Genomic DNA, 27294 nt, shown 5'->3' with positions numbered 1-27294 from the left:
GATACAGTTACCGTTGGAATCCAATTCATCATGGAAGTAAGCTATCAAAGTATGCTATTATTTTATAGAATTACACCTCATTCTGTAACAGGAAAGACACCATTTGAGCTATTGAGAAGGAGGAAGCCGTCTTCTAAGTTAGTTCCATATTGGCTGAAGAATAAGAGACAAGAGAAGACATTAACAGAGGACTATAATCATATGAAGGAACGAGTGCAAGAGTACCATGGTAAAGTGTTGAATAGAATTAATGGAGGAAGGACCATGCATTAAATGGTGGTTGGGCAGTACATACGTGCAAGGAATCCCGGATTAACAGGTAAAGAAGTTGCTTGGTGGTCGGGTCCTATGAAGATTGTGAAGGTTTTGGATGGTGCTGTCAAGATTAAGATGATAGGATACGTAATTTGTGTGAGCATGTGTAAAGAGATTAACATACACGAGGGTGAAGAGTATGGTAGGCAGGATGATATTAATGGGTATTTATTGGGAAATGATTCTGTGTTGCAATCAGATGTGGTACAATCATAGTGGTGGCAAGGCTAGAAAGAATGCCGGGTCTAGTAAAGGATATGTGCCTATCAGAAAAAGGCAGAGAGAATATTTTTTTACTGCGGTACCTTAAAGAATTTGCGATGTAATGTTAATTTATTTTTCAGTAAGTGGCGTTGTGTTTATCCAGAAACATATATATATGTAAGAAAAATATTGAAAAATGATCAATTGTTATATTTTATTGTTGAGGGAGAGAATGTGTGGTGATTAGAATGTATAGATGGTTATAATTGGTATTGAATCTGGGGATAGAACGGTTGGAGGAGAGCGTTGTTGGCAGTTGCTGTGGGCGGTTGCTGGTGCATGTTGTGCTGGCATTGCTCCTTATTTAGAACCCATTCTTAAGAATAAAATAAGAGTTGGAATCTTACCTGCACGTGTGGAGTTCCCGTTCTTTACAGGAGTGTTTTGTCTGAATCAGATTGTATGGAAATCGGGTGTGCTGGAGTGGACTTAGAGTGAAAGTCTGGTCCGGGTTGAGAAGGATTTGACTCAGAGTCAGACATTAGAGTCGGCAATATAAAGCTAGAAATATTACTAACTTACATGCGATTTAAAGGAACCACAGGTGTCAAAAAAACAAACAAACAAAAAAAAAGTGATGCAAAGATATTCCTGATGTACTTATTTGTAAGTAAAAACTCTTGATGTAAATTTTGACAAAGTAATGGCTAAAAGGACCATGGGCCCTAATGTAAATGGAAGCTGAGGAGCTTAAACTTAAGAAAAGGTTTGGACAGCAGGATGAAGGTTGGTTGGGTGGGGAAAAAGAAATACCAGTAGGAGGAGGGCTCAGATGGTGGTGAAAATGAACAGACAGCGGTTGAAGGGCAGTGAGTGGGTAAAAACAGATGCCGGTAGGAGGGTGGGGGTTGGGGAAAGAACACATAGCAAAGGTGGGGGAAAAGAACTGGCAGCAGAAGGAGGGCAAGGGATGGAGAAAAATATGGACAGCAGGAGGAGGCTGGGGTGAAAAAGAAGAACAGACACAGGATTAGGGCAGGGATGGGTGAAAAGAACAGACAACAGGAGGAGGTCAGGAGTGGGTAAAAAGAATGGACGGGGGAGAAGAACGGACAGCCGGAAGAGCGTGGGGATGGGTAAAGAAAATAGACAGCGGGCAGGTGGGCATAATTTACAAAAGTCAAAAAAGAGCTCCTGCAGGAGTCTGTGGCAAGTGGAAGCTGGAGTCAGTGACTAAATTGAAGCAAGGAAACGAGAGTGAAGTGGAAGCCATTCAATGGTAAGAAACAAGTGGACTCTTAGCCCGTTTTAAGCGAGTTTGCAAATGCTGTGTAGGTGCAGCCTAAGAACACCTTGAAGACCAAGTTACTTACCTTCAGTAATAGTCTTTTTAATGGACACTGTACCGAACTGAAGATTCCTTAACTTGTGAATAACCCCAGTGCTAGAGTGGATCTGGAGATTTTTCTCAACATTGCTCCTGCACACCACTGGGTTATGTGTGTGGCTCCATGTCGGCACTCCACTTCAGCTAGGCCTGACCCCAGAAGTGACACTGAGGCCACAAATATACGCCACACTTACACACTGACTTCAGTTTCTTTCTTGCCTCCATCAACTTTATCAGACAGCAGAGATTATTAACTGATCAGATATGGCAGTTAGCAAATCTATAGTCTGGAATCTTTTCATGGATGATGAAGAGGGTCCATTACACAGAACAGGAAGGAGGGAGGGCGAGGCAGAATCTGTGGTTAGAGTATCCACCAGAAAAAGGGTATTTCAAATGGAAACTTCTAACTGCAGATTCCTCACACTGTGAATAGATACCAAAGTGTTACATCCCCAGGTGGTGGGTCAGTGGAATGGCTCAAACTAGAAAATCTTGCTATTAGGCAAAGTGCCTTTTCTTCCGGAACTGGGTATCAAGGCAATAATGCTTAATGAATGTAATGAGTGATGGACATGTCACAGCCTGATAGATATCCAGAACACGCGTTCCGCGTCCCAATGCAGTGGTAGCAGCCTAGGCTCTGGTCGAATGAGATCTCAGACCTTTTGGGGGCTGCTTCTTGGCCAGTGTGGAGTGTATCTTTATAAAAGGATCTATTCACTTGACATGGTGTTTTTCTGCACTGCCTTCCCATTTTTCACTACAGTGAATCCCACATACAGCTGAACCTCCACCCAACTGTCTAAGGCCTGTTCTGCTGCTGTGATAGAAGATCCTTCCTAAGAGGCAAAATGTGTGGAGGACAGATGCTCATGATCAGAAGTGTACCACACCATCATGACCCAGATCAGACCCCCAAAGGCGACTTTGGTTCGGTCGTTCCTTATCATCTTCAGAACTCAGGGCAGGAGAGACAGTGGTGGGAAGGTATACAGGAGATCCATACTGGACTATAAGTGTAATGTGTCTAGCAGTACAAACCCTCTTGGGAACTTCAATGCGCAAATGTGTTGACACTGCATGTTCTCCTAACCCACACTAAAGGGATGAGGAGGTAAACAAGAAGGATTAATACCATCCCTGGATATCCACATAGGGGATAAAAGTGCCCTCACCCATTAATAGTGGCTTGCTTCATCATAGGGCATGTTACTACACCCCCGCATAACCAGCATCAGGGGTGGAGCAATGTTTTTTTAAATTTAATAAAATACTCAGAGGGACACACCGTACAATATCTCATTCAAACTATCTAAGAATTATCCCTAGGTAGGGTTAAAAACACTAACTAAGATGGTCTCAGGTTTTTATCGCTGTATCATTCTCTCTACACAGTCAACATATGACAGCCAATAATCTAAAATCACTTAGGATGAGTGGCCTTCCTCAGGACTCTGATCCCCACATACCCTGTCACCATCAGTCACTCCTGCTTGTAAGTAGATTGTGATGAGGTAGCATAATGCATTAACCTTATGCCACCGAATTTCATGAACCAGGAATTTTTCTTGATCTTTGTATGATTGCTCTAAACCTGGGGTAGGAGTGAGGGCGTCGCCCTGTAGTCACACATTCGTCAAGGGACTAACGGCGCCCAAGCTGGCGCTCTCCACCCATCGACGTCTGATAGTCAAAATATATTTGAAGCACCAACTTCTCTATATATAAAATTTATGTTTGGAAAGACAAGGAACGGTTGTATGTTTAAGAATGTACAAATAACAAAAGCATTAGCTGTTTCTTTGTCGTGTATTAATATACAACAAGTTACTCACCTTCAGTAACGCTTTATTTGGTATAAACTATCTAGCAGCAGATTCCTTACCTTAGAATTAACCCCAGGCGTCAGACTGGATACGTAAATTGTTTTGTGAGGGGTACGCCTGCATGCTGGTAGGTGGCATTGTTCAGCTCCACATTGTCAGTACTGGAAGTGACGTGTGCGGTGCCTATGCAGGTGCCCATCCCAGCGTGCTTAGGTGACTTTCTTTCTGCAACTTTCCACGTCAGGATTGCGGAACCACAAATAACAATGACTACTGGTGTGGAAAACTAGGGCCCTGAAAGGGGAACAACCCTGTTCCTAGAAATCTGTTCGCAGAGCGGGAAAGATATGTGGGTTGGTAAGAAATCTGCAGCTAGATAGAGTCTCTACCAGATAAGGCATTATTGAAGGTAAGTAACTTGTTCATCTGATAGAGACTTCTAACTACAGATTCCCTACCTTGGAATAGATACTCAAGCAATACCTCCCTAGAGGTGGGTCTGGAAAAACAATTTCAAACTAATAAGTCCTATAGTGCCAATCCTGAAGGGCCCTACTGTCCAGGCAGTAGTGCTTGGTAAATATGTGCAGACACACCCACACTCCAGTGTACCGACATCAGTTCTTTTCTTTCCGCACCAGTCAGCGCAGATCCGGAGAGAGCTACCCCAGTCAATTTTTGACTGCCCTTTTTTGACTTTTGTAAAAGTTTTTTTTATTTTTAGAATGTTCTACTGGTGTGGCAGGGATGTCCACTAGAAAGGCCGGCTTTTTAGCCCTGCGGTGCTGGTCATCGACAGTTGTCGATGATAGACCGTCCTCTTGTTTGCTTCTGGTGCCTTGAGCGCAATCACAATGCGAAGACCTGTGCCTACTGCCATACCATGCATCTCTAGGCCTTCAGGAAATGGTCCCTCGAGCTCCTTGCCACCCAACTTACGAGTCCACAACAGTCTCTACCCCAGTTGAGAAGGAAGGTCCCAGAATTGGTCCTGGAGCCCAAGATCTAAGTCGTACGGGCGTTTGGGTAAGTCCCACAAGAAAAAGTAAAACAAGAAGTTGAAGAGGTCTTCGACTTTACCCATCTGTTGTGGTCTTCAGACAAGACGAGGGAGCAATGTCATTCGAGGCCTGGCTATGCGGATAAGCCTGCGCCTGGGCCAGCTGTCTGCCTCCCTGAGTTTCCGGAAGCCAGAGCAACCCACACCCAATTCCATGAGTTCTATGAGGCCATGCACCTCAAATGCGGATGGCCATCCACGCCACTGTGCCAGTGGGCCCCGCAGGTTTGGGTGAGGCTCCTACTGGCTCCACAATGGCAGGTTCCCCCTGGCCCAAGTCCTGTTGCCTGCCATGCCACGCCTAACAAAGGCACCATCCCTATTCTCATCCCTGACATGGATGGGTGTCAACTGATGCTCCGGCTGACTTTAGCCAAGCCTTCTGGGCCAGAGCACGAGCTCTATTCCTATGGGCTAGGACTTGGGGAGGATTGGGAGATGTCGCCGGACCCTGAAGATTACCAGCCTCTAGATCCAAATGTGGACTGGTGTGACAGCTTGGCGGAGGACAGTGGACTAGACACCTTACCAGATACTGGCATACTTTCTCCCACTGCTGTGGCTTCAGTGGCAGGAGCATCATTTGTTATGGTGGTGAGAAGGGCAGCTGAGGTCCTGGACCTTCAGTTGCCCTTGTTGGCAGTCAAGACCAAAGTGCTTTAGCCAGGACCAACACACTCCGAACTGCTTTTCCCTTTTAATTAAGTCCTTACAGACAACCTGCTTGGGACTTGTCCAAGCACAGGGGCTACTGTGAACAGGACAATTTTCTGTCACCACCGTCCTGCTCCAGAGGACCCCCAATTCCTTACCCAACACCCTACCCCGGAGAGCTTGGTTGTCCAATTCTCCACATCTTGTGTAAATCCTGGTGCATTCCCTACTGCTTCACCGGATAGAGAATCCAAGAGGCTAGACACCTTAGGCAACAAAATGTTTTCTTACACCAGCCTGGCACTGCGGGACATTAAGACTGCTTGCCTTTTGGGGAGTTACTCCCATGATCCATAGGATTCGGTTGCACAGGTGCTGCCCATGGTTGTGGAGGAGGCCTGGGCCATACTTTTCCAGGCTGTTGCAGACAGGAGAGATGGAGCTAAGTTCACAATCAGATGTGGACTGGATTCCACTGACTCACTTCGCAGAGTGGTTTCATCAACAGAGGCTGTACGACGCCGTGCCTGGCTGAAAACAACTAGCTTTCCCAGGGATGTCCAAGCATCCTGGACCCGGGAGACTAGATGGTAGCGTTGGACTTGCAGGACGCATACTTCCCCATTGCCATCCTGCTTACTCACAGACGTTATCTGCAGTTCATGGTAGGCCATGAGCACTTTCAGTTCGCTGTGCTTCCTTTTGGCCTCACCAGTGCCCAACTTTGTTCACCAAGGTGATGGTGATGGTTGCAGCTTATCTACGGAGACCAGGGGTGCCAGTCTTCCCCTAGCTTGACGACTGGCTGTTTAAGGCAGGCTCGGCAAGACTGTCGTCTCCCACCTCCAGACTATAGCAGACCTCCCGCACTCGTTGGGGTTCACTATCAATGTGCCAAAGTCACACCAGACTACCTCTCAGATGCTTCTTTCGTCAGAGCTGTTCTGGACACGGTACAGTTTGGGGCCTGTACTCCCAAGCAGCGAGTCCAGGATACTCAGGCTATAATACAGATACTTCAGCAGAGGTGGAGATCAGAGGGCTCGCGTCTCTGGCAGAATCTGGACTTCACATCAACCTACTGGAGCTCCGGGTGATACGGCTGGCATTGTAAGCCTTTCTACCCTCTATCGGGGGAAGGGTAGAGCAGGTGTTCCTGGACAACACCACTACGATGTGTTATTGGAACAAACAGGGCAGGGTGGGATCATGGACCCTTTGTCAAGAGGCTCTTTGTCTTTGGACATGGCTAGAATGTCAGGGCATTTCCCTGGTGGTTCAATACCTGACGGGCTCTCTGAATGCCAGGGCAAATGAACTCAGCCAAAGGTGCCTAGCTTATCATGAATGGCATCTCCATCTTGAGGTGGTTCAAGGTCTCTTTCAGCACTGGGGAGAGCCTTGATTAGATCCGCTCGCCGCCACCAGTGGCAAGAATGTGCAATGTCAGCAGTTTTATGCGTTGACTCTGAAACACTTTTTGTCTTGAGTGGAGCTCAGGCCTCCAGTATGCCCTTCCGCTCATACCACTTCTGCCCAGAGTTCTCAAGCAGATCTGGAATGACTGAGTCATCCTTGTGGCTCCAGACTGGGCTGAGAGAGTTTGGCATCCCGAGCTGATAAGCATGGCCATCGGTCCTCCAATCTGGCTGTCTCTTTGGGAGGATCTTCTATCGCAGCAGCAGGGGAGGGTTGTCCAACCGAACCTGTCAACGCTCCGCCTTCATGCGTCGAGATTGAGTAGCGACAGTTGACAGCTTTTGACTTTCCGCCAAAGACTGCAATGTTATCTATGCAGCCATGCGCCCCTGTACCAAGACTGTACATGTCTGACGTTGGGACAGGTTTGTGGCATAGTTTGCAGAGAAACAGCTGGACCCTCTCTCTGCTCCCACCACTCAGGTCCTTCTCTTTCTCTGAGCAGGGAACTCTAAGGGCACCCTAAGGGGCTACCTATCTCAGCCTTTCTGCGGTTGCCCTATCAACTATCTCTCTTCCAATCCCCTGTTGTAAAGAGATTCTTCAAAGAGTTGCGCTACATGTTTCCACCTTTGCCCTTCATCATGCTGCAGTAGTACCTTAACCTTGTCCTCACTTTTCCAATCTGCGCTCCCTTTGAGCCTTTACATAATTGTCCCCTCAAGGTCCTTACCATCAACACGGCCTTCCTGGTGGCAATAACATCTGCTTGGAGGGTCAGTGAGCTTCAGACTTTGTAATTTGAGCCTCTGTACCTGAACATCTCCCCAGACAAGCATGTTCATTGCACTAGAGCTTCCTTTCTGCCAAAAGTTGTCACTTCCTTTCATGTAGGCTAGTCCATCACCATGCTTCCTTTTTATGCTCTGCCACATCCCTCCATGAAAGAGAAGCAACTTCACCAGCTGGACCCAAAAATAGCATAGTTGCTCTACTTTGTCCACACAAAATAGTTCCTTGTGGATGATCATCTCTTCGTCCTGTATGTCAGAGCAAAGAAGGAGAAGACCATGCAGAAGTGAACCATCTGTCAATGGATCATGCTGTGCATTAAACTCTACTATGCACTTGCCAAAAACAACCCCTAGGAGGGCTTGCATGCTCATTCCACGAGAGCCAAGGCTGCGACCACTGCATTAGCACGCGGAGTTCCTATATAGACTAAGCACACGTCACTTCTGGCACGGATGCCGCTGTCACGCAAAACCATATGACACCACCTACTAGCGTGAGTGTATTCCTCACAAAAAAATTCCAGATCCAGTCTGACACCTGGAGTTAATGCTAAGGTAAGGAATCTGCGGCTAGAATTCCCCATCAGATTATTTTTTTCTTTTTATAATTTTGGTTATTGTTCTATCTTTATTATAAGGTTTGCACAGTTGTTGGTTGGATAATAAAGAGAAATCAATAACAAGTACAGACAAGTGTCTGAACAGAGAGATGTGGGTTGTATCATTTATGTAGCTGAATAACAGATGATTAATTCACAATAGCGTAATTGAATTCATCTTGATTTGCTGTTAAGTATTTTGGATATTTTCCTCACGCTTTTCACATTATATGTTTGTGATGTTATCAGTCCACGGAAGGTGAGGATACATGGGCAACCCCGTGCTTTACTGACTGGAGGGCAAGAGCCAGGCTTGGTCCAAGTACCCATTAGTACGTTTGTCAGGGATTTATTTAAAAGAAGTGGTTCTGGGAAGCCCAGGTTGTAGGACTTCGATCAGGGCATTAGTCTCAATTTTAACCAACGGAAGTTGGAGGTCTAAAACTTCAGCAGCCGAGCTCATCTCCACAGCAAACAATGATAATTCCTTATTGGAGGTGCCAAGGGAGAGATCAACTCACTATCCAGAGAAGTGTCTAACCAATTGGCATCCTAAAGCTCTAGGAAAAGATTGTCCTCATAATAATGGGATGAATCATCCTAGTCATCTCCGTCAACATGCTGACTGTGTTCAGATTCTGAAACAAAAGTAATGTAGAATGTTATAGGTAAAGGCTGAGTTCTATCAAAGTCAGGATAAGTTTGGACCGGCTATGCTAGTGGATATGTAGGTCATGGTTTCAGTCGAAGTAGTGATGGGTTCGCTTCAGAGTAAAACAATGACTGTTTCCTCTGGTGTTGATGCACGTAGGGACCGGAGAAGATTGTGATTCAAAGTCAGGTTGGGTGCCAGCATCAGAATTGGGGCGGACAATGCAGTCAAAAGGCGCAGACGGCATCAAGGATGAATCTGCAGACAGTAGTCCACATGGACGCCTCCTCGGATCTTTGAGGCACAAAGACACACCAGAGGGAGGCAGAGGGTGGCAAAGATGTGCAACATTACTTTCTTTAAGGCTTCAACTTGCTGTGGTGTTGCTGAGGGATGTGGAAATTCGGGTTGCATCATCATAAGCTGTGGGACCTGGATCGAGAGGCACCTTGGCATTAACATGACTTCTTCTGATCAGAGTGGCGGAAAGGGGGAAGAGTCATGCTTTGACTTCTTAGGCTTCTTTTTGATTTGTACTTAACTGATGACTTGGAATATAAAGAGGACCTTCGATGGAACGGTCTTGGGTCTGCTTCCTCGAGCAGGACCGTACTGACGGTAATCGGAGACATAGTGCTTGGCTTCACAGTCTTGGATTACATTAGGGTTCATCCCTGCACAGTCCCTACAATACTTGGAGTTGTGCGAAGACACTAGGCACCAGAGATATACCTAGTGGGATCTGTGACAGACATCTGTTTGTGACAGTCTTTAAAAGGTTTAAACCCTGTAGTCTTCGGAGGACACATGATCCCTCGCACACTATAGTTTTTTTTTTGTTTTACAAAAAAACTCGTACTAACAAGATGAGGAAAAGTTGAGGAAGTGAGCTCCTGATCTTCACCCGAAGGTGAGAAAAAGACGAATGAACGTCAGCGAGCAAGGGTGGTGCATTTATGTAGCTCTGGGGTCACTTGCAGGGTGAGAAGAAGTAGTTGCTGAGTGACACAATGCCACATGCCAGAATGTGGCAAGAATAACGATGGATACAGTCTGCCACCCAGGGGATTCAAAAGGTGAGAAATCTGCGGTTAGAAGCATCCAGTAGAATGTCTAATTATGTAGGAGACCATGTCAGTAGCATGTATGTGACTTAAAGAGTAAGCTCCGTTATAACACAATAGCTTAACTTGATAAAAAGGCCGCTATACTGCAGCTTCCTCATGCATCTTGAGAAAAAATGATAATACCTGCTTGGAAGGTAAACTGTCTGTGGAAGTACAAAACCTTTCTCTTCACAGCAGCATACAGTTAAGCTGCTGTTCGGGATATTGTTACCATACCACCATAAAACCTTTGCAGGTGTTCAAGAACGGTTCAATAAAATAACACAACTATGACAAAGATATGACATGATAATCAACATAGAAACTGGCAAAATTAGAAACCATATCACTCAAATAAATGTCTTTCATCCCACAGCACATTGGTACAGAAAATGTTAAACCCAAAAATGTGTTTGCAACAACCAAACTTAGAGTCTGGGAAAAATGATTTACGCAGATCAAACATTTGTTTCAATGCCACACTGCGGAACATGTGTCCCAATAAAGACTAGTAATGCGCAGGCGTCCATGCTCAATATCAGTTATCCACCATTCCAGGTCTTTAAGCACAGTCTACACTGAAGACACTTTTTCATTCACACGGCTTGTGTATTATTGTATTCTAGATTTAAGAGAGAAGTGATATAGTGCCAAGGTGGAACCAGGGAATCTGGGTTCTAATCCTGGCTTCAGAACTTGACCAAATAATTATTATTCAGGTTATCTCTCTTCATCTGCGTTCTGGCTTACACACCACTTTGTTCTATATAAATAGTCTGTGTGGTATCGTACACCCAACATAAATACAAATAATACTAATGAACACAAGTAATATTTTAAGAACGTTTTTACCCAAACAAGCTATAAACAGAAGTTCAAAAACACAACAGTAACAAATGGTGCTTTCAGACGAAAACAAATGAATATAAGAAATACAGCATTTTGTTTATTTACATCTTAAATAATTAAGTGTCGAAATTTAAACTCAGTAAAATTCACATTTTCCTTTTCATGACTACCTGCAGAATAGCAAATATCCGAGTGAACTGTCATATACTTGCATTAAAATAAATATCCTCGACATTTAAATCAAGTGTATGTCAAAAAGAGGTGCTCTGTTCAGTAGGAGAGGCATCACAATAAAATGGCTTTTGTTTCTAACAGCTATAAAACGAGTGCTTTTGATCCTTCTCTTGGACATATTAACTGTAGCAGCTTGGCAGTCAACCTCTGAATATAATGCTGGGGGACCACAGCCCTTCCATGGTTTCCTAGATGTCACTGATATGACAGTGGGTGCAGCAAAAACAATGTCCTTTAAGCAATTAGCAAAACCACTGATTTCATTTCTTCCATTTAAACTGAGTGGGCCCGCCAAGCAGTTTGTGATCAAGAATTCAGTCACTATCATACTCTTCTATCTGTATCTCATCCTCTTCCATGATGGCTCTGGCTGCAGGGGGTTGGGGCTGGCTGGAAGGCAGATCACTGCCACACACCTGACCAGTGGAGGGTGATGATGTCTCTTCGATCGACTGATTTTTCGTCTGTTCAAGTGCTTTTTCTGATGGTGTTTCATTGAGTTCCTCTTCATCCTCACTGTCGAGTTCGGGGACCCCAGAATCTTTGTCAGTAAGAGTTTCAAGCTTCAACCTGTTCGGAAACAAATCGGTGAGGTCAAATACACAAAGCAAATATAAACATAGTAACCACTAAAGGAAAACTACAAATTGAACACTGATTTATTAGGAAATTGTGCAACTGAAACAGCGGGACTACAACGGGTATAAAGAAGGCACAGACCAAGTTTTTGTATTTCACTTGCAATTTGTTAGTTGGGACCCATGGGCACCTTACACGCATAGTCAGGATTGCGTGGACACCAACAAAACCTGTAAAAACTGAGCATTTCCTGATGATAAAGTACAGGCTCAGGGAAAATATTTCCTCAAACTACTCTGACCATGGCGTATTAACATCTGGTATGGAAGTGGCCGTTCTTCCATGATAAAAGTGAGGTTAAGCCGATACAGCTCTCCAAACGAAGGCCACTTCGGAGTTTGAATGAGGAGGTGTTAGTACTGCCGTCATACTCGGGAGCCTCTCCTGCACAGGGGAGGAGTGTGTCAAGGCCCTGTGATGTCCACTCCTCTTGTAGCGCGCTCTGATCACTGCTGTGAAAGGTAACGTGAAGCAGAAACAGCCCTGTTACTCGTGGAAGTACACAGAACAGCCTGGAGCCGCAGCACAGGGAGGGGGTTTAAAAAGGAAGACAGGAAATAACGAGAAGCAAGAGCAGAGAAAACAGTGAACGGAGGAAAAGAACAGCAGTAGGAAGGGCGGATGAGAGCTAAAAGCGAGAGGGAGGGAGAGAGTGCAGTAAAGGGATGAACTGGGGAGAGAGTGAGCTTAAACTGACAAAAAATGACAACGCAAGACAGCTTTCCATTAAAAGTAAAATCATAACACTGGCTACCACCTAAGTGGAGAGGTCAACGACTGGTTGTTTATAGACTCTAAACTCTACAATGAACCTATAAAGCAGATTATATGCGACTAACGTGGAAAGTAGCTCTACTGGCGGATCGTGCAAATATCCCAGTTTAAACAAGGTGGGAAGCAGACACTGACCAGCAGCGCGAGGAGCTGTATTGATGGGCAGTGTAAGAAGCTTATTTGTGGGCACTCAGTAGCTGGCACTCTTAGTGCAGAGAACTGGTTAGCAGTGTGAGACCCTCCACCGAGGGGTAGTAGACGTAGCTCAAATTGGTAAGAAGATAGAGAACCTGGCACCGATGAGCAGAGTGACGACCTGGCAGGTGGAAAATAGTTTTCTCCCTGGAACCAAGGAGACACATTATCACTGAGTATGCCTTCATTTCCCATTCTGGGAAGAAAACTTGTAATTGGCGGAGTTTGGAACGTAGTACTCGTATCACCGCATCAAAGAATGACAAAAGTAATGAGGGTCGTACTAGTGGTGAAGGTACTGCCTGCTGTTTATGCCCAGTTACGCTACAGTGTTGAGAAAGGATTAAGTAGTTTAATGAAAAATACATAACAATGGAAAAACAGAACATGTAATCGAAATCTTTATGCGAAAAAAAACATTGCTTTCATCTGGCAACAAAAATTCAAAGGACCACTTTTCGTAGCAGTATAGCAGAAAGGATCAGGGATTAGTTAGTGAACAGAGGCAGGACTATATACAAACTTTTAACTCTTTCATTGAAGGGGTGTTTGCCCACCTCTATGCCAAAGCCTTTAATGAAAAAAAAGGAAAGAAATAAAATCGGCGTTAGGTTGTCCAAGCACTATTTATCTCTTTGCACACCCATACAAACTGTGGGCCCAATTCGTAAAGGTGAATATCCGTGTGCTTATTTAATTATGTATAGAACTACTTCTACACCTAGGTGTAGCTCTCCACTTTTTGTTAGTCACCATTTGTAAGTGGAGATTTACATCTAGGAGCAGACCAACACCTCTCCACCCTTTCAAAAGAACGGGATGAACCTCCTACAACAGAATTTACATGTGTAAAATTAATGTTAGTTACGTTTCACCTATTGGTGTATATCCCCTCCACCGGGGAGGAAATCTCGATATGGGAAAGTACAGTGGAATGTTGAAAAATGTATTATTTTTCCCAAAAATATTTAAAACTATTTAAATCAACAATATAAATGTAAACTAATTAAAAAATATTTATCATTAATCTGGAAGTAATATGTTACATCAACTCATCCAATTAAATCCGTATTAAATAATAAAATAATGTAAATATTAATTTATTTTTAAATATTAATTTTAAAAGTTACTTAAAAAATGACTCCGCTTCACATTGTTACTTTTTAGATAATCTGGTTAAAATTGATATAAATAATTTAAATTTGTTAATTAATCTTTTTTTTTAAAGTTATTTTTAAATTAAGTTTATTATTTTTTAAATAGCCAATAATTATTGGTAATTTTGATATCAATGAAATATATCACAAGTGTTAAACTAATTTAATTATTTAATACTAATTTCTATGGGGTGGCATTTTAATTCTCTGTCTCAATTATTTTCCATTCGAGTGAGTTGCACTACCGACAGTTGACAATGCAAAAGCTGGGTCAGAGTCCATTACACCTAGTTTGATACTGCATTTTGTAGTGTATGATTAGTACTACTCTAAAATGTAGATAGTGAATCAGGGCCTGTGTGTTTTCTTTCTGGCAGTTCTAGGCCCTGCATCAATATATCATTGTAGTCTGAAGAAATAGTGACAAAAGTAGAGATATTTTATTTTTAACAAATTCTATCAACATTTTGTTATCTTCAAAAGGACAAATAGAAATGCCAACTAACATAATGTTTTTATTAGGATGTATGAAGAATGGCAATAACAACCATGTGTGAGTCTTTTGTACTAGGGAAAGCAGACTGCACTTCAACTTCTTAATATTAGAGCAGCTCGAAAAGTGTGGAAGAGTACATTTATGTTGTGCTGTTCATTTGATGACAAATCTGAAACTCAGGACTACATGGAAACTATATATTTTCTAAATTTGTACGACATAAAGAATCTACAGCTGCACTTTAGACTTCCTTTGCACTGGCAGCAGAGTAGAAGTGTCCAAACATAATGTTTGTCAGATTTTTGGCAATTGTTTAAAAATGGTTTTTTTTAAAAGGTTAATAATCTACATGTTCTCTGCGGAGGAACATACCTTGTCATGATGTGACCCCTCTCCCCCACCCCCCCAACCTTTGTTGCTTTGGATATCCAGACATTGGCGTTTGTACACATGTAAGGGCTTTTTTAAGAGCTCAGGGTGCTCTCAGAGGATAAACTAGATGTAGTGAATTTTAGAAATTGAATAAGCAGCTGACGTGTCTTTGGTCACCCATGTGCTGTGTGGAAACATACCAACACCATTTATTTTCAACATCGTAAGTTTTCCATCAGTGGGAGCTATTATTTTACCACTCCGATTTGATGGCCGGGAGAGTGCGTTGATCGTAACCACTGACAGATTTGTAGCAGTTTTTTTCAAAATATGTTTCCTACCAGTATCCCTTATACACAAAACATATCTGTGCCAAGACCCGACCCTTACATGTGTTCATCTGTGTCACCCGGGTGGATCAGACATGTTTGTGTTTTCTATAGGTTGGGGGTGTACATAGGTGATAAACAAGATCCAGTGTATCTGGAGAAACCTGGAAATCAAATGAAAAGCAATATGCTGGTTTAGGCTACCTATATCACCCTAGGCTGTATGACAACATATCAATGTATTCCAACCATTGCCTTTTTTGAGCCAGTGGTTGCAAGTGGGGACCACTAGCACTCATTTTTGGGAACCAGCGTCTATTTTTCTTCATCAGACTTTGAGCAAGAGAAAGAAAAACACAAAAGAGGGAAAATAATGAAACAGCAGAAAAACAATGATGAAGAAAGAAAGCAGAGCTGAAAAATAACCGAACACTGACATGAAGGGGCATAGTTTCTCTGGTGGTGGATGAAAGAGGCATTAGGTGGAATCACATGTATGCAGCTTTGCAATTCAGCACCTCAAAATTAGTTAACAGCTTTCGGCAGAGCAAAACTGACCCTGACATTTAATATTTTACAAAAAAAAAAAAAATCAATGATTACAACTATATATTTTCAACATGTATACACCATATTGTATCTAATGTATTTATCAATGCCTGGGTTGGCTGGCGAAGACAATGTGCCAAACAAGATATGTCAGATTTTCATTATTTTTTCCACAAAACATGGAAATTTCTCTTCAGTCTTTCTTCACACTGGCAAAATCCCTTCCAATGTATTTACCCAAATCTCTGTTCCCTAGGTCTTTTTAGGGTGGGATTAACGGACATGTGTGGATTTTCCATCGGTCTGAGCAGGTATCTAAACATTAGGCACTACGTGATGATTTTGATGGGGGGGGGGAGAGAGGAGAGAGGAGAGAGAGAGAGAGAGAGAGAGAGAGAGAGAGAGAGAGAGAGAGAGAGAGAGAGAATATATATATATATATCAGTGTTGGCCGAACTGGGTACTTATAGTTAGGGTCCTGTTTCCACAGGAAATGCATTTTTTGTGTTGCTAGTAACTCTGACCCCGATTGATGAATATCACAAATGATTCCAAAAAAGTGCAACTTTTTGACTAGTTTGTACATGGAAAGTTTTACGGTGAACCGTCAAGTGGGGCTGGAGAAACAAAAGGTGGAGAGGGGGCAGAGGTTGGGGGGCGAAACATGTTTTTTCCATCCATTTTTTACAGGAATTTTACACACAACTACAGCCCAAACAGGTCATATTTACACCATATTATGCAGAAAGCTAGATCTTGGCCTAGAAAGAGTGCTTTTTTAAATTTGGTGTAAAATTGTTCAGTAGTTTTTCAGCACTTAATACTCAAATACTTTGTACATCTAAGGGTGCAGAGGATTCGAAGAGCCGACTAATAGCCTGCTGAGATCTGACTGGCTGTCACTACATCAACAAGAAAGTATTGGCAGCCATCTTAGGACTCCAGACTCCGTCCAAGTACTAAAAAAGCAAAAAACACAAAGGTTACAGTGACGTTATACTTAGGTTCAAGTTTTACCCACATTTTCTGCCAAATTTGGTGTAATTCCATTCAGCGGTTTGGGCTATAGCCGTGTCTAAAACTTGCACTATCCCAATAGAGACTGCATGGGGAAAAAGGAATTTTGTTTGGACATGGTATTTCTGAAATTCATTATTGTCTATATTGAACTGAAGAAGATATTATTTGCTGAGCAGCATTCAGAGTGGGTGAAAAAGAAAACAGTGACTACTTTACTTACTTTCTTTACATCCATAGACGAACAAGTTACTTACCTTCGGTTACGCTTTTTCTGGTGGATACAGTAGCTACCTGTGGATTCCTCACCTTATGAATTCTCCCAATGCACCAGCATTTGACGGCAATTTTCTTCCTAGCTCTTCACGCCGACGAGGACGTCACAATTGCACGGCTCCGGACGCGACTCTGTCTGACGTCATAGTGGCAATAAAAAGTCCTCGCCGGCGTGCTGACGTCAGTTTCACCATTTTTTATGTGACTTCAAGGCGAACAGGTGAATACCGACTTCACAAAAACAATATATATACACACCAATCCAAATACATAAACCACAATATTTATTTATATAAAACGTATATACATTTATAGTAAAAGAAGTCTTGGCATGACCAGACAGGCAACGGGGAGGCGGGTGGGACTGTGAGGAATCCACAGGTAGCTACTGTATCCACCAGAAAAAGCGTTACCAAAGGTAAGTAACTCGTTCTTCTGATGGATACAACTACCTGTGGATTTCTTACCTTATGAATAGAATCCCAAAGCAGTCCCGCACTCGGAGGTGGGTGCCTGACCGGTCAAACCAAGAAATCCTGCAAAACAGAATGTGCAAAATGACCATCCCTCCTAACTTCCGAGTCTAAGCAATAATGCTTTGTGAAAGTGTGGAGGGAAGCCCAAGTTGTGGCCTTACAAATTTCAGCAACTGGGACACCTCTAGCCAAGGCCAAAGTAGCAGACTTAGCCCTGGTGGAATGGGCCCTAATAACTTCAGGAGGAACCTTCTTTGCCAGTGAATAACAAATCTTTATGCAAAGAATGACCCACCTGCAAAGGGTTCTCTTGTGGACAGCTTTGCTGTTCATCTTGCCCACATATCCAACAAAGAGTTGATCATCAACACGAAAGTCTCTTGTCCTTTCAATGTAAAAACTCAGAGCCCTTCTTGGATCTAGGCGATGAAGTCTTTCCTCTGCCTTTGAAGGAGGAGGGTAAAAGGACGAGAGCGTTATAGATTGCCCCATGTGAAAGGGAGTGACAACTTTAGGAAGGAAAGCCGCCCTGGTTCTCAGCACCACCTTGTCAGCATGGAAGGATGTAAAAGGAGGTTTCACACTAAGATCCTATAGCTCACTCACACGCCTAGCAGATGTGATAGCTGTGAGTAAAACTATTTTCAAAACTAAAAGCCTCAACGGGCAAGGATGCATAGGCTCAAACGATGAACCCACTAAAAAAGTAAGAACCAAATTCAAATCCCACTGATGCATGAGAAACGGATTGGGGGGAAACTTGTTAGTCAAGCCTTTCAAGAACCTAATAACCATAGGGGACTTAAATAAGGAAGGCTGATCAGGAAGGCACAGAAAGGCCGACAGCGCTGATAAATAACCCTTCACAGTCGCAACTGCACATCTCTTCTGTGCCAAGGAAAGGGCAAAAAGCAAAACATGAGACCAATGGGCCTTTAAGGGATCAACTTGCTTCTCTACACACCAAACAACAAATTTTGCCCATCTGTTAGCATAGACAGTCTTGGTGGAGTGTCGCCTGGCCGATAAGATAACATCCACCACTTCTGGAGGGAGAGAAAAGGAAATCAGACTGCCCCGTTCAATCTCCAGGCATGTAGGTGCCGGCTCTGGAGGTGGGGGTGTAGAACATGCCCCTGCGACAGGAGGTCTGCCCTTGGAGGGAGACAGAGCAGAGGGCACAGTGAGAGTTGGAGAAGGTCTGTGTACCACACCCTTCTTGGCCAATTCGGGGCTATTAAAATGACTTGAGCCCAATCTTGACAAATCTTCCCCAGAACCTGAGGAATCGAGGGTATGGGGGGGGAAAACGCATAAAGCAACTGGTCGCACCAAGACATCTGAAACACGTCCCCCAACGCTCCCTGCACTGGATACTGGAGGCTACAGAACAACGGGCAGTGTGCGTTCTCCCGAGTGGCAAACAGGTCTATTTGTGGGAATCCCCACATTCGGAAGATGTGAAGAACCAGGTCTGGATGGAGACGCCACTCGAGATCGACCAAGAAATGCTGGCTGAAACTGTCCGCACATACATTGAGAACTCCGGCCAGATGGCTTGCTACTACGCAAATCCGATGGTCCTGTGCCCATGACCAGAGCCGCAGAGCCTCTCTGCAGAGAAGATACAACCCTACTCTTCCCTGCTTGTTGATGTACCACATCGCAGTAGTGTTGTCTGTCAAGACTTGAACTGACAGACCGCGAAGGGACGGGAGGAAGGCCTTGAGAGACAGACGTATCGCCCGTAATTCCAACAGATTGATGTGAAACATCTGTTCTACTGGAGACCAATGACCTTTGATCTCCAGGTCCCCCAAATGAGCTCCCCACCCTAGAGTGGAAGCATCAGTTATGACCGTGGCCACCGGAGAAGGTAGACAAAACGGCCTTCCTTGGGAAAGGTTGCCATGCACAGCCCACCATCGTAGATCCGCTGCAGCGTCTCTTGAGATCGTTATAGACTTCTCGAGATCCTCTTTGTGTTGAAACCACTGCTTGCAGAGGCACCACTGGAGAGCCCTCATGTGCCAATGTCCGTGAGTGACCAACAGAATGCAAGAAGCGAACAGACCGAGCAGACGTAGGACCTTGAGGACCGGAACAGCCACTCCTTTTTGAAATATTGGAATCAACGCCTGAATGTCCTGAATCCGCTGAGGCGGAAGATAGGCCAGATTCAATGTTGTATCCAGTACTGCCCCTATGAACAGGAGGCTCTGAGAGGGCTCCAGGTGAGACTTGGGCACGTTTACTGTAAAACCCAGGTTGAACAACAACTGTGTTGTCATTTGCAAGTGATGCAGCACAAGCTCTGGGGACCTGGCTTTTATCAGCCAATTGTCCAGGTAAGGGAATACAGATACTCTTTTCCTTCTGAGGTTCGCTGCAACCATCGCCATCTCCTTTGTGAAGACTCGAGGTGCGGAAGTAAGACCAAAAGGAAGGACCCCAAACTGGTAGTGTTTCGACCCTACCACAAACTGGAGATACTTCCTGTGCAATTTCAGAATGGGGATATGAAAATAAGCATCTGCAGACACCATCCAGTCTTCCTTGTTCAACACCTGAAGCACCTGTGCTAGAGTCAGCATTTAAAATTTCTCCTGTTTGAAGAACAAATTCAAAATCCTCAGGTCCAGGATAGGCCTCAATTGACCATCTTTCTTGGGAATCAGGAAATATTTCGAATAGCATTACTGACTCCTTCCCTGCTCTGGAACCAACTCCACTGCACCCTTTAACAAAAGGACTCGCACCTCCTGCTGAAGCAACAGAAGATGATCTTCCATGCTAAACGAATGACGGGGAAGGATGGGAGTGGGAAACTCCGAAAAGGAAGGGCATAACCTTGCCCCACAATTATCAGCACCAAAGAGTCCGATGTGACTAACTCCCACTCGTGGAGAAAATGAAATAGCCTTCCCCCTACGGGAGAAGTATGATTCAAGATGGAGAGAAAACTAGGGCTGCTTTCCTCGTTGGGTACCCCCAGAGGAAGAAGGTGAGACGGGAGGCTGCTGAGTGGCTCCTCGTGTTCTAACCTTCCCTGCCCTCTGGACTGTGGCCTTCCACGAAAAGAGGAACCACAGCCATATCTCCTGAAACTCTGAAAAGTTCTAAAGGGTGTGGATACTGAAGCCTGGAGTCCCAAGGACCTTGCAGTAGCCCTGCTGTCTTTAAAACGCTCCAAAGCAGAGTTGGCCTTGGATCGAAACAACTTCTCGCCATCAAACGGAAGGTCCAACAAAGTTGTTTGAACATCCGTGGAAAAGCCAGAAGACCTAAGCCACGCATGCCTCCTGGTCCCCACCGAAGTGCCCATTGCCCTGGCAACTGAATCAGCCATATCCAAACCCGACTGGATAACCTGCTTGGCCGCCGCTTGAGTGTCCAACAGGAGCTCATCAACCTGCCCCTGCACATCCTGAGGCAAGCTTGGCACCACAGATCTTGCTGTGTCCATCAGGGCATCAATATACCTCCCCAGAACACAGGCAGCATTGACAGACTTCAAGGCCATACTGCACGAAGAGAAACCTTTCTTAGCTGCTTGCTCCATCCTCTTAGACTCTCTATCCGATGGAGTAGCAGGGAACGAACCAGGTGCAGATCGGGCAGAACAAGATGCTTGCACTACCAAGCTCTCAGGTGATGGATGCTGAGACAAAAACTGTGGATCCTCAGGAATAACTCTGTACCTGCTCGCCACAGCCCTGGAAACCGCTGGAGTCATGACAGGTTTCCTCCAAATGTCTAAAATGGGCTCAATAAGGGCATCATTAAAAGGGAGTAGGGGCTCCACAGACGTACAGGAAGGATACAACACCTCAGTCAAGATGTTTGTCTTCACCTCCGATGCTGGCACAGGAAGTTCCAAGAATTCTGCAGCCTTCCTTATAACACTATGATAAGATGCTGCCTCCTCTGTGAACTCAACAGGGGATGAAATATCCCACTCAGGGGATGTATCTAGGCCACTTGCAGAGTCCAGACCCTGAAATACCCCTATAGGCTCAAGAATCTCCCCTTCCTCCAAAGGCTGTTGCAGATACTCCTGCTCCTCCAAGAGCCTCAAGGCGCTCCTCCTTGACCTCAGTCTGGCCTCCAAACACGGCGTCGACAGAGAATTAGCTGACGTGGCTGCCCACGAAAGGAAATGGCTCAAAACACAACGTGGACACATCACATTTTTTCACAGAAAACAGAGGTGTTTTTTGCAAAGTGCCTACCTGTGGATTTTGGCCTCTAGCTCAGCCGGCACCTGGGGAAACCTAGCAAACCAGCGCATTTTTGAAAACTAGAGACCTAGGGGAATCCATGATGGGGTGACTTGTGGGGCTCTCACCAGGTTCTGTTACCCAGAATCCTTTGCAAACCTCAAAAGTTGACCAAAAAAAACACCTTTTCCTCTCATTTCGGTGACAGAAAGTTCTGGAATCTGAGAGGAGCCACAAATTTCCTTCCACCCAGCGTTCCCCCAAGTCTCCCGATAAAAATGGTACCTCACTGGTGTGGGTAGGCCTACCTGTGGATTTTGGCCTCTAGCTCAGCCGGCACCTGGGGAAACCTAGCAAACCAGCGCATTTTTGAAAACTAGACACCTAGGGGAATCTAAGATGGGGTGACTTGTGGGGTTCTGACTAGGTTCTGTTACCCAGAATCCTTTGCAAACCTCACAATTTAGCCAAAAAAACACTTTTTCCTCTCATTTCGGTGACAGAAAGTTCTGGAATCTGAGAGGAGCCACAAATTTCCTTCCACCCAGCGTTCCCCCAAGTCTCCCGATAAAAATGGTACCTCACTTGTATGGGTAGGCTTAGCACCCACGAAAGGAATTGGCCCAAAACACAACGTGGACACACCACATTTTTTCACAGAAAACAGAGGTGTTTTTTGCAAAGTGCCTACCTGTGGATTTTGGCCTCTAGCTCAGCCGGCCCCAGGGGGTGCAGAAATGGCCTAAAATAAATTTGCCCCCCCAACCCCTCCCGGGGAGCGACCCTTGCCTACGGGGTCGCTCCCCCTGCATGACATTGGCGCAAAAAAAAAAAGATCCCCGGTGCCTAGTTGTTTCTGCCTCCCCTTGGGGGCAGATTGACCTAAAATCGGCCGTTTTGCCCCCAAGGGGGGCAGAAATGGGCTAAATGCAATTTGCCCCCCAGGGAAGCGACCCTTGCCTAATAGGTCGCTCCCCCTCTGTAAAACAACAACAAAAACAAAAAATCCCCGGAACCTAGTGGTTTCTGCCCCCCTTGGGGGCAGATCGGCCTAATTAAAATGGGATGATCTGCCCCCCAGGGGGGCAGAAAAGCCCTAAAATAAATGTCCCCCCCCCCCCCAGGGGAACGACCCTTGCCTAAAAAAAAAAAAAAAAAAAAAATGATCCCTGGTGCCTAGAGGTTTCTGCCCCCCTCCCCGGGGGCAGATCTGCCTAATTATAGGCAGAAAAGGCCTTTAAAAAAATTCCCCCCCCCTGGGAGCAACCCTTGCCCAAGGGGTCGCTCCTCTTGCGTGATGGTGTGCCTCAGGATGTAACCATTACGTCCAGGGCACAGAAGGGGTTATCTGCAACTAAATTAATTTTGTTTTTAAATCAGAGGCACTTCTGCACACCCTTCTAAAATGGCCTCTTTGTTTACATTTGGAGCAAATCTTATCAACTGCTGCACGATTTCTATAATCTCCTAAATGTGTTTGACGTCCACACCTATAACATTGCAAAGAATTACTTTTCTTTCTGCCTTCCCCCATACTAGTGCTCTTTGTGCCCTTCTCATGTTTATTATCTGTTTACAATGGTTACCTGGTGTTTTAAATCGTTCCTTATTTCTTGAACAAATGTCTCAGTTTTCCACTCCTTTAGCTGTTTCTGTTGCAGCATTTAATGGCATGTCTGCGGATACCCACAAGCTCTCCTGTATTGTTTTCCTTTTTTTTCATCAAAATCTTTTCTCACAGAACTTGCTCATAGTCTATATGTTCAAATACACATTTGGTCACTAATGCTCTCACTGCTGACAAAAATTCTTCAGTTGACTCACTTTCACCTTGCCTTCTCGAGTAAAACTTATACCTCTCCATGACTATGTTGCATTTTCTTCCATACTCAATTGTTTAGATGCATACTGATATACATCAATATCACCAGGTCTATCCAGACCTGGCAAATTATTATGTTCTTTTAAACCAAAACTGCCCAGGCAATGTTTCAACAATGACAGTTTTCTTTCCGGTTCACAAGTATCTCCCTCCAGAGATTTTACATATGCTAAAAATACCCCTTCCCGTGTTTCCCAATCCATTGGTGGTTCTCCTGAAGCTGGCAAAGACATAGGCGGTGGTGCAGTACTTGACATTCTCCTAAAGAAGGAAAATTATTAAATAATAAATAAACTAAAAAAACAAGCGTAGTCACTGTTGTCTATAAATATGAAAAGGAAAGTCACCATTTTCTGATGGATACAACTACCTGTGGATTCCTCACCTTATGAATTCTCCCAATGTGCCAGCATTCAACTGAAATTTTCTTCCTAGCTCTTCACGTCGACGAGGATGTCACAATTGCACAGCTCCACACGCGACTCCATCTAACGTCATTGTGGCAATAAGAAGTCCTCGCTGGCGTGCTGACCTCAGTTCCCTTTCTTTCCACGCCTTCGACGCTAATGGTTTTTCCTGCCTCTCGAACAATTACTGTTTTGAAGGTGTTCTTGTTGTCTAGTTACAATGTCTCCACCTAAGAAATCGGGCTTTAAGCCTTGTCATGAGTACGGGGTCGCATGTCGGTCACAGATCCTCTTGAGGACTGCTTGTGGTGCCTAAGCTCGGACCACGATGTGGAGGGGTGCGTGTCCTGCCAGCGGATGAACCCAAAGGCCTTGAAAGAGAGAGAGGCTAAGCTCTTCTTGGAAAAAGTTAAGAAGGAGCATAAGGGTCATCGAAGATCTAAGGTGAGGGACTATTCCTCACATAAGTTCTCGAGGTCTCATAAGAAGCGGCGCCAGAACGATTCTCAACGATTTTCTTCCAGAGATCGGTCTCGGTCCCCTCTGATTACTCCTCAGCCTCATAGTCCACAGGCTTTTCCAGCGTGTCGTTGTTTGAGGTCTTCGAGTCCCCGGCGATTCCTCCGGTTCACTTTTCACCTGTATTAACTCAGGAGCCGGTGGCACAAGCTTTGGATTCAGCCCAAGCACCTCAAGATGAGCAGAGGTTTCCTGCCTTCCCGATTCCGGGAACAGATCCAGCGGCGTTCCTTAATGCTATGTTTAGCATTTTCAACAGAGTTATGGCCCCTGCTGGTGTACCGGCTGGTCCCACAGGTCAATTAGCTTTCTCTCTGGGTTTGCCGGCGCCATACAGACAGGTCCCGTTTGTACCCTTCTATCGAGCTGAAGGTGCTAGTTCGGTGCCGATGCCGGCGTCGCCCCAGATGATGATGCCAACGGCGCCGAATGGATCTCGATCGGGACACAGTATATATCGCCACCATCTCCTCTGCCAGAGCGTTCATCTGCCTTGAAACTGGCGCTTGAAATAGCAAAACAAGTGTTATTGCCCCTTGTCTTTCTTTACATTTTTTCCTTCCAAATGTAGGGCAGTGTGTAAAAAAAGACGTCTATTTGAGAAATGCCCTGTAATTCACATGCTAGTATGGGCACCCCGGAATTCAGAGATGTGCAAATAACCACTGCTTCTCAACACCTTATCTTGTGGCCAGTTTGGAAATACAAAGGTTTTCTTGATACCTATTTTTCACTTTTTATATTTCAGCAAATTAATTGCTGTATACCCGGTATAGAATAAAAACCCATTGCAAGGTGCAGCTCACTTATTGGCTCTGGGTACCTAGAGTTTTTGATGAACCTACAAGTCCTATATAACCAGAAGAGCCCAGCTGACCTAACGGTATATTGCTTTCAAAAATCTGACATCGCAGGAAAAAGGTACAGAGTAAAACGTGGAGAAAAATTGCTGTTTTTTTCATCTCTATTTCAATATATTTTTCTTTCAGCTGTTATTTTCTGTAGGAAACACTTGTAGGATGTACACAAATGACCCCTTGCTGAATTCAGAATTTTGCCTACTTTTCAGAAATGTTTAGCTTTCCAGCATTCCCATGAGGAACAGGGTCAAGACTGATTTGCATATGGCTGGGTCCAAACTGGGGTGGCATGGTGAGCAAAAGAACGATGGATTAAACCCAGATCTATGACTGGGGGTGAGTGTTTGACAATGTTCAGCATTCCGTCCATCACTTGTTGTTTTTGCTTTGTCGCCCTAAGTGGGAAGGGTATGCCCAGACGTGGGTCCCGTGCTTCCCATGCCACTGGATTCAAGCTAGCCTGGCTGATGAGGGGTGAAACCCCGAAACCGGTCCCAGGATGCTCGTTTCTGGTCCAGTGAGGACCTGGCTTGGCAGTTCGGTCTGAACTGTTCCCATGAGGAACAGGGTCAAGACTGATTTGCATATGGCTGGGTCCAAACTGGGGTGGCATGGTGAGCAAAAGAACGATGGATTAAACCCAGATCTATGACTGGGGGTGAGTGTTTGACAATGTTCAGCATTCCGTCCATCACTTGTTGTTTTTGCTTTGTCGCCCTAAGTGGGAAGGGTATGCCCAGACGTGGGTCCCGTGCTTCCCATGCCACTGGACTCAAGCTAGCCTGGCTGATGAGGGGTGAAACCCCGAAACCGGTCCCAGGATGCTTGTTTCCGGTCCAGTGAGGACCTGGCTTGGCAGTTCGGTCTGGACTGTTCCCATGAGGAACAGGGTCAAGACTGATTTGCATATGGCTGGGTCCAAACTGGGGTGGTATGGTGAGCAAAAGAACGATGGATTAAACCCAGATCTATGACTGGGGGTGAGTGTTTGACAATGTTCAGCATTCCGTCCATCACTTGTAGTTTTTGCTTTGTCGCCCTAAGTGGGAAGGGTATGCCCAGACGTGGGTGCTGTGCTTCCCATGCCACTGGATTCAAGCTAGCCTGGCTGATGAGGGGTGAAACCGTGAAACCCCGAAAACGGTCCCAGGATGCTTGTTTCCGGTCCAGTGAGGACCTGGCTTGGCAGTTCGGTCTGGACTGTTCCCATGAGGAACAGGGTCAAGACTGATTTGCATATATCTGTGTCCAAACTGGGGTGGCATGGTGAGCAAAAGAACGATGGATTAAACCCAGATCTATGACTGGGGGTGAGTGTTTGACAATGTTCAGCATTCCGTCCATCACTTGTTGTTTTTGCTTTGTCGCCCTAAGTGGGAAGGGTATGCCCAGACGTGGGTTCCGTGCTTCCCATGCCACTGGATTCAAGCTAGTCTGGCTGATGAGGGGTGAAACCCCGAAACCGCTCCCAGGATGCTTGTTTCCGGTCCAGTGAGGACCTGGCTTGGCAGTTCGGTCTGGACTGTTCCCATGAGGAACAGGGTCAAGACTGATTTGCATATGGCTGGGTCCAAACTGGGGTGGCATGGTGAGCAAAAGAACGATGGATTAAACCCAGATCTATGACTGGGGGTGAGTGTTTGACAATGTTCAGCATTCCGTCCATCACTTGTTGTTTTTGCTTTGTCGCCCTAAGTGGGAAGGGTATGCCCAGACGTGGGTCCTGTGCTTCCCATGCCACTGGATTCAAGCTAGCCTGGCTGATGAGGGGTGAAACCCCGAAACCGGTCCCAGGATGCTTGTTTCCGGTCCAGTGAGGACCTGGCTTGGCAGTTCGGTCTGGACTGTTCCCATGAGGAACAGGGTCAAGACTGATTTGCATATGGCTGGGTCCAAACTGGGGTGGCATGGTGAGCAAAAGAACGATGGATTAAACCCAGATCTATGACTGGGGGTGAGTGTTTGACAATGTTCAGCATTCCGTCCATCACTTGTTGTTTTTGCTTTGTCGCCCTAAGTGG

General features: G+C 45.1%; 1 protein-coding gene across 1 annotated transcript in view; it reads right to left on the bottom strand.

Annotated features, from left to right (window-relative positions):
- Positions 1-10948: 10948 nt before the first annotated feature.
- RAD17 (RAD17 checkpoint clamp loader component) overlaps positions 10949-27294 on the bottom strand; it is a 278159-nt gene continuing 261813 nt past the window's right edge. Inside the window, exon 17 of the mRNA XM_069224406.1 lies at positions 10949-11675. Within this exon, the coding sequence (XP_069080507.1) occupies positions 11420-11675 (256 nt within the window). The 3' untranslated portion in view covers positions 10949-11419. The remainder of the gene's footprint in view (positions 11676-27294) is intronic.

Source organism: Pleurodeles waltl, chromosome 1_1 (genome assembly GCF_031143425.1).
Source record: "Pleurodeles waltl isolate 20211129_DDA chromosome 1_1, aPleWal1.hap1.20221129, whole genome shotgun sequence".
Lineage (NCBI taxonomy): Eukaryota > Metazoa > Chordata > Amphibia > Caudata > Salamandridae > Pleurodeles > Pleurodeles waltl.
Note: the sequence above shows the minus strand (reverse complement) of the source record. Positions and strands in the feature narration are given on the sequence as shown.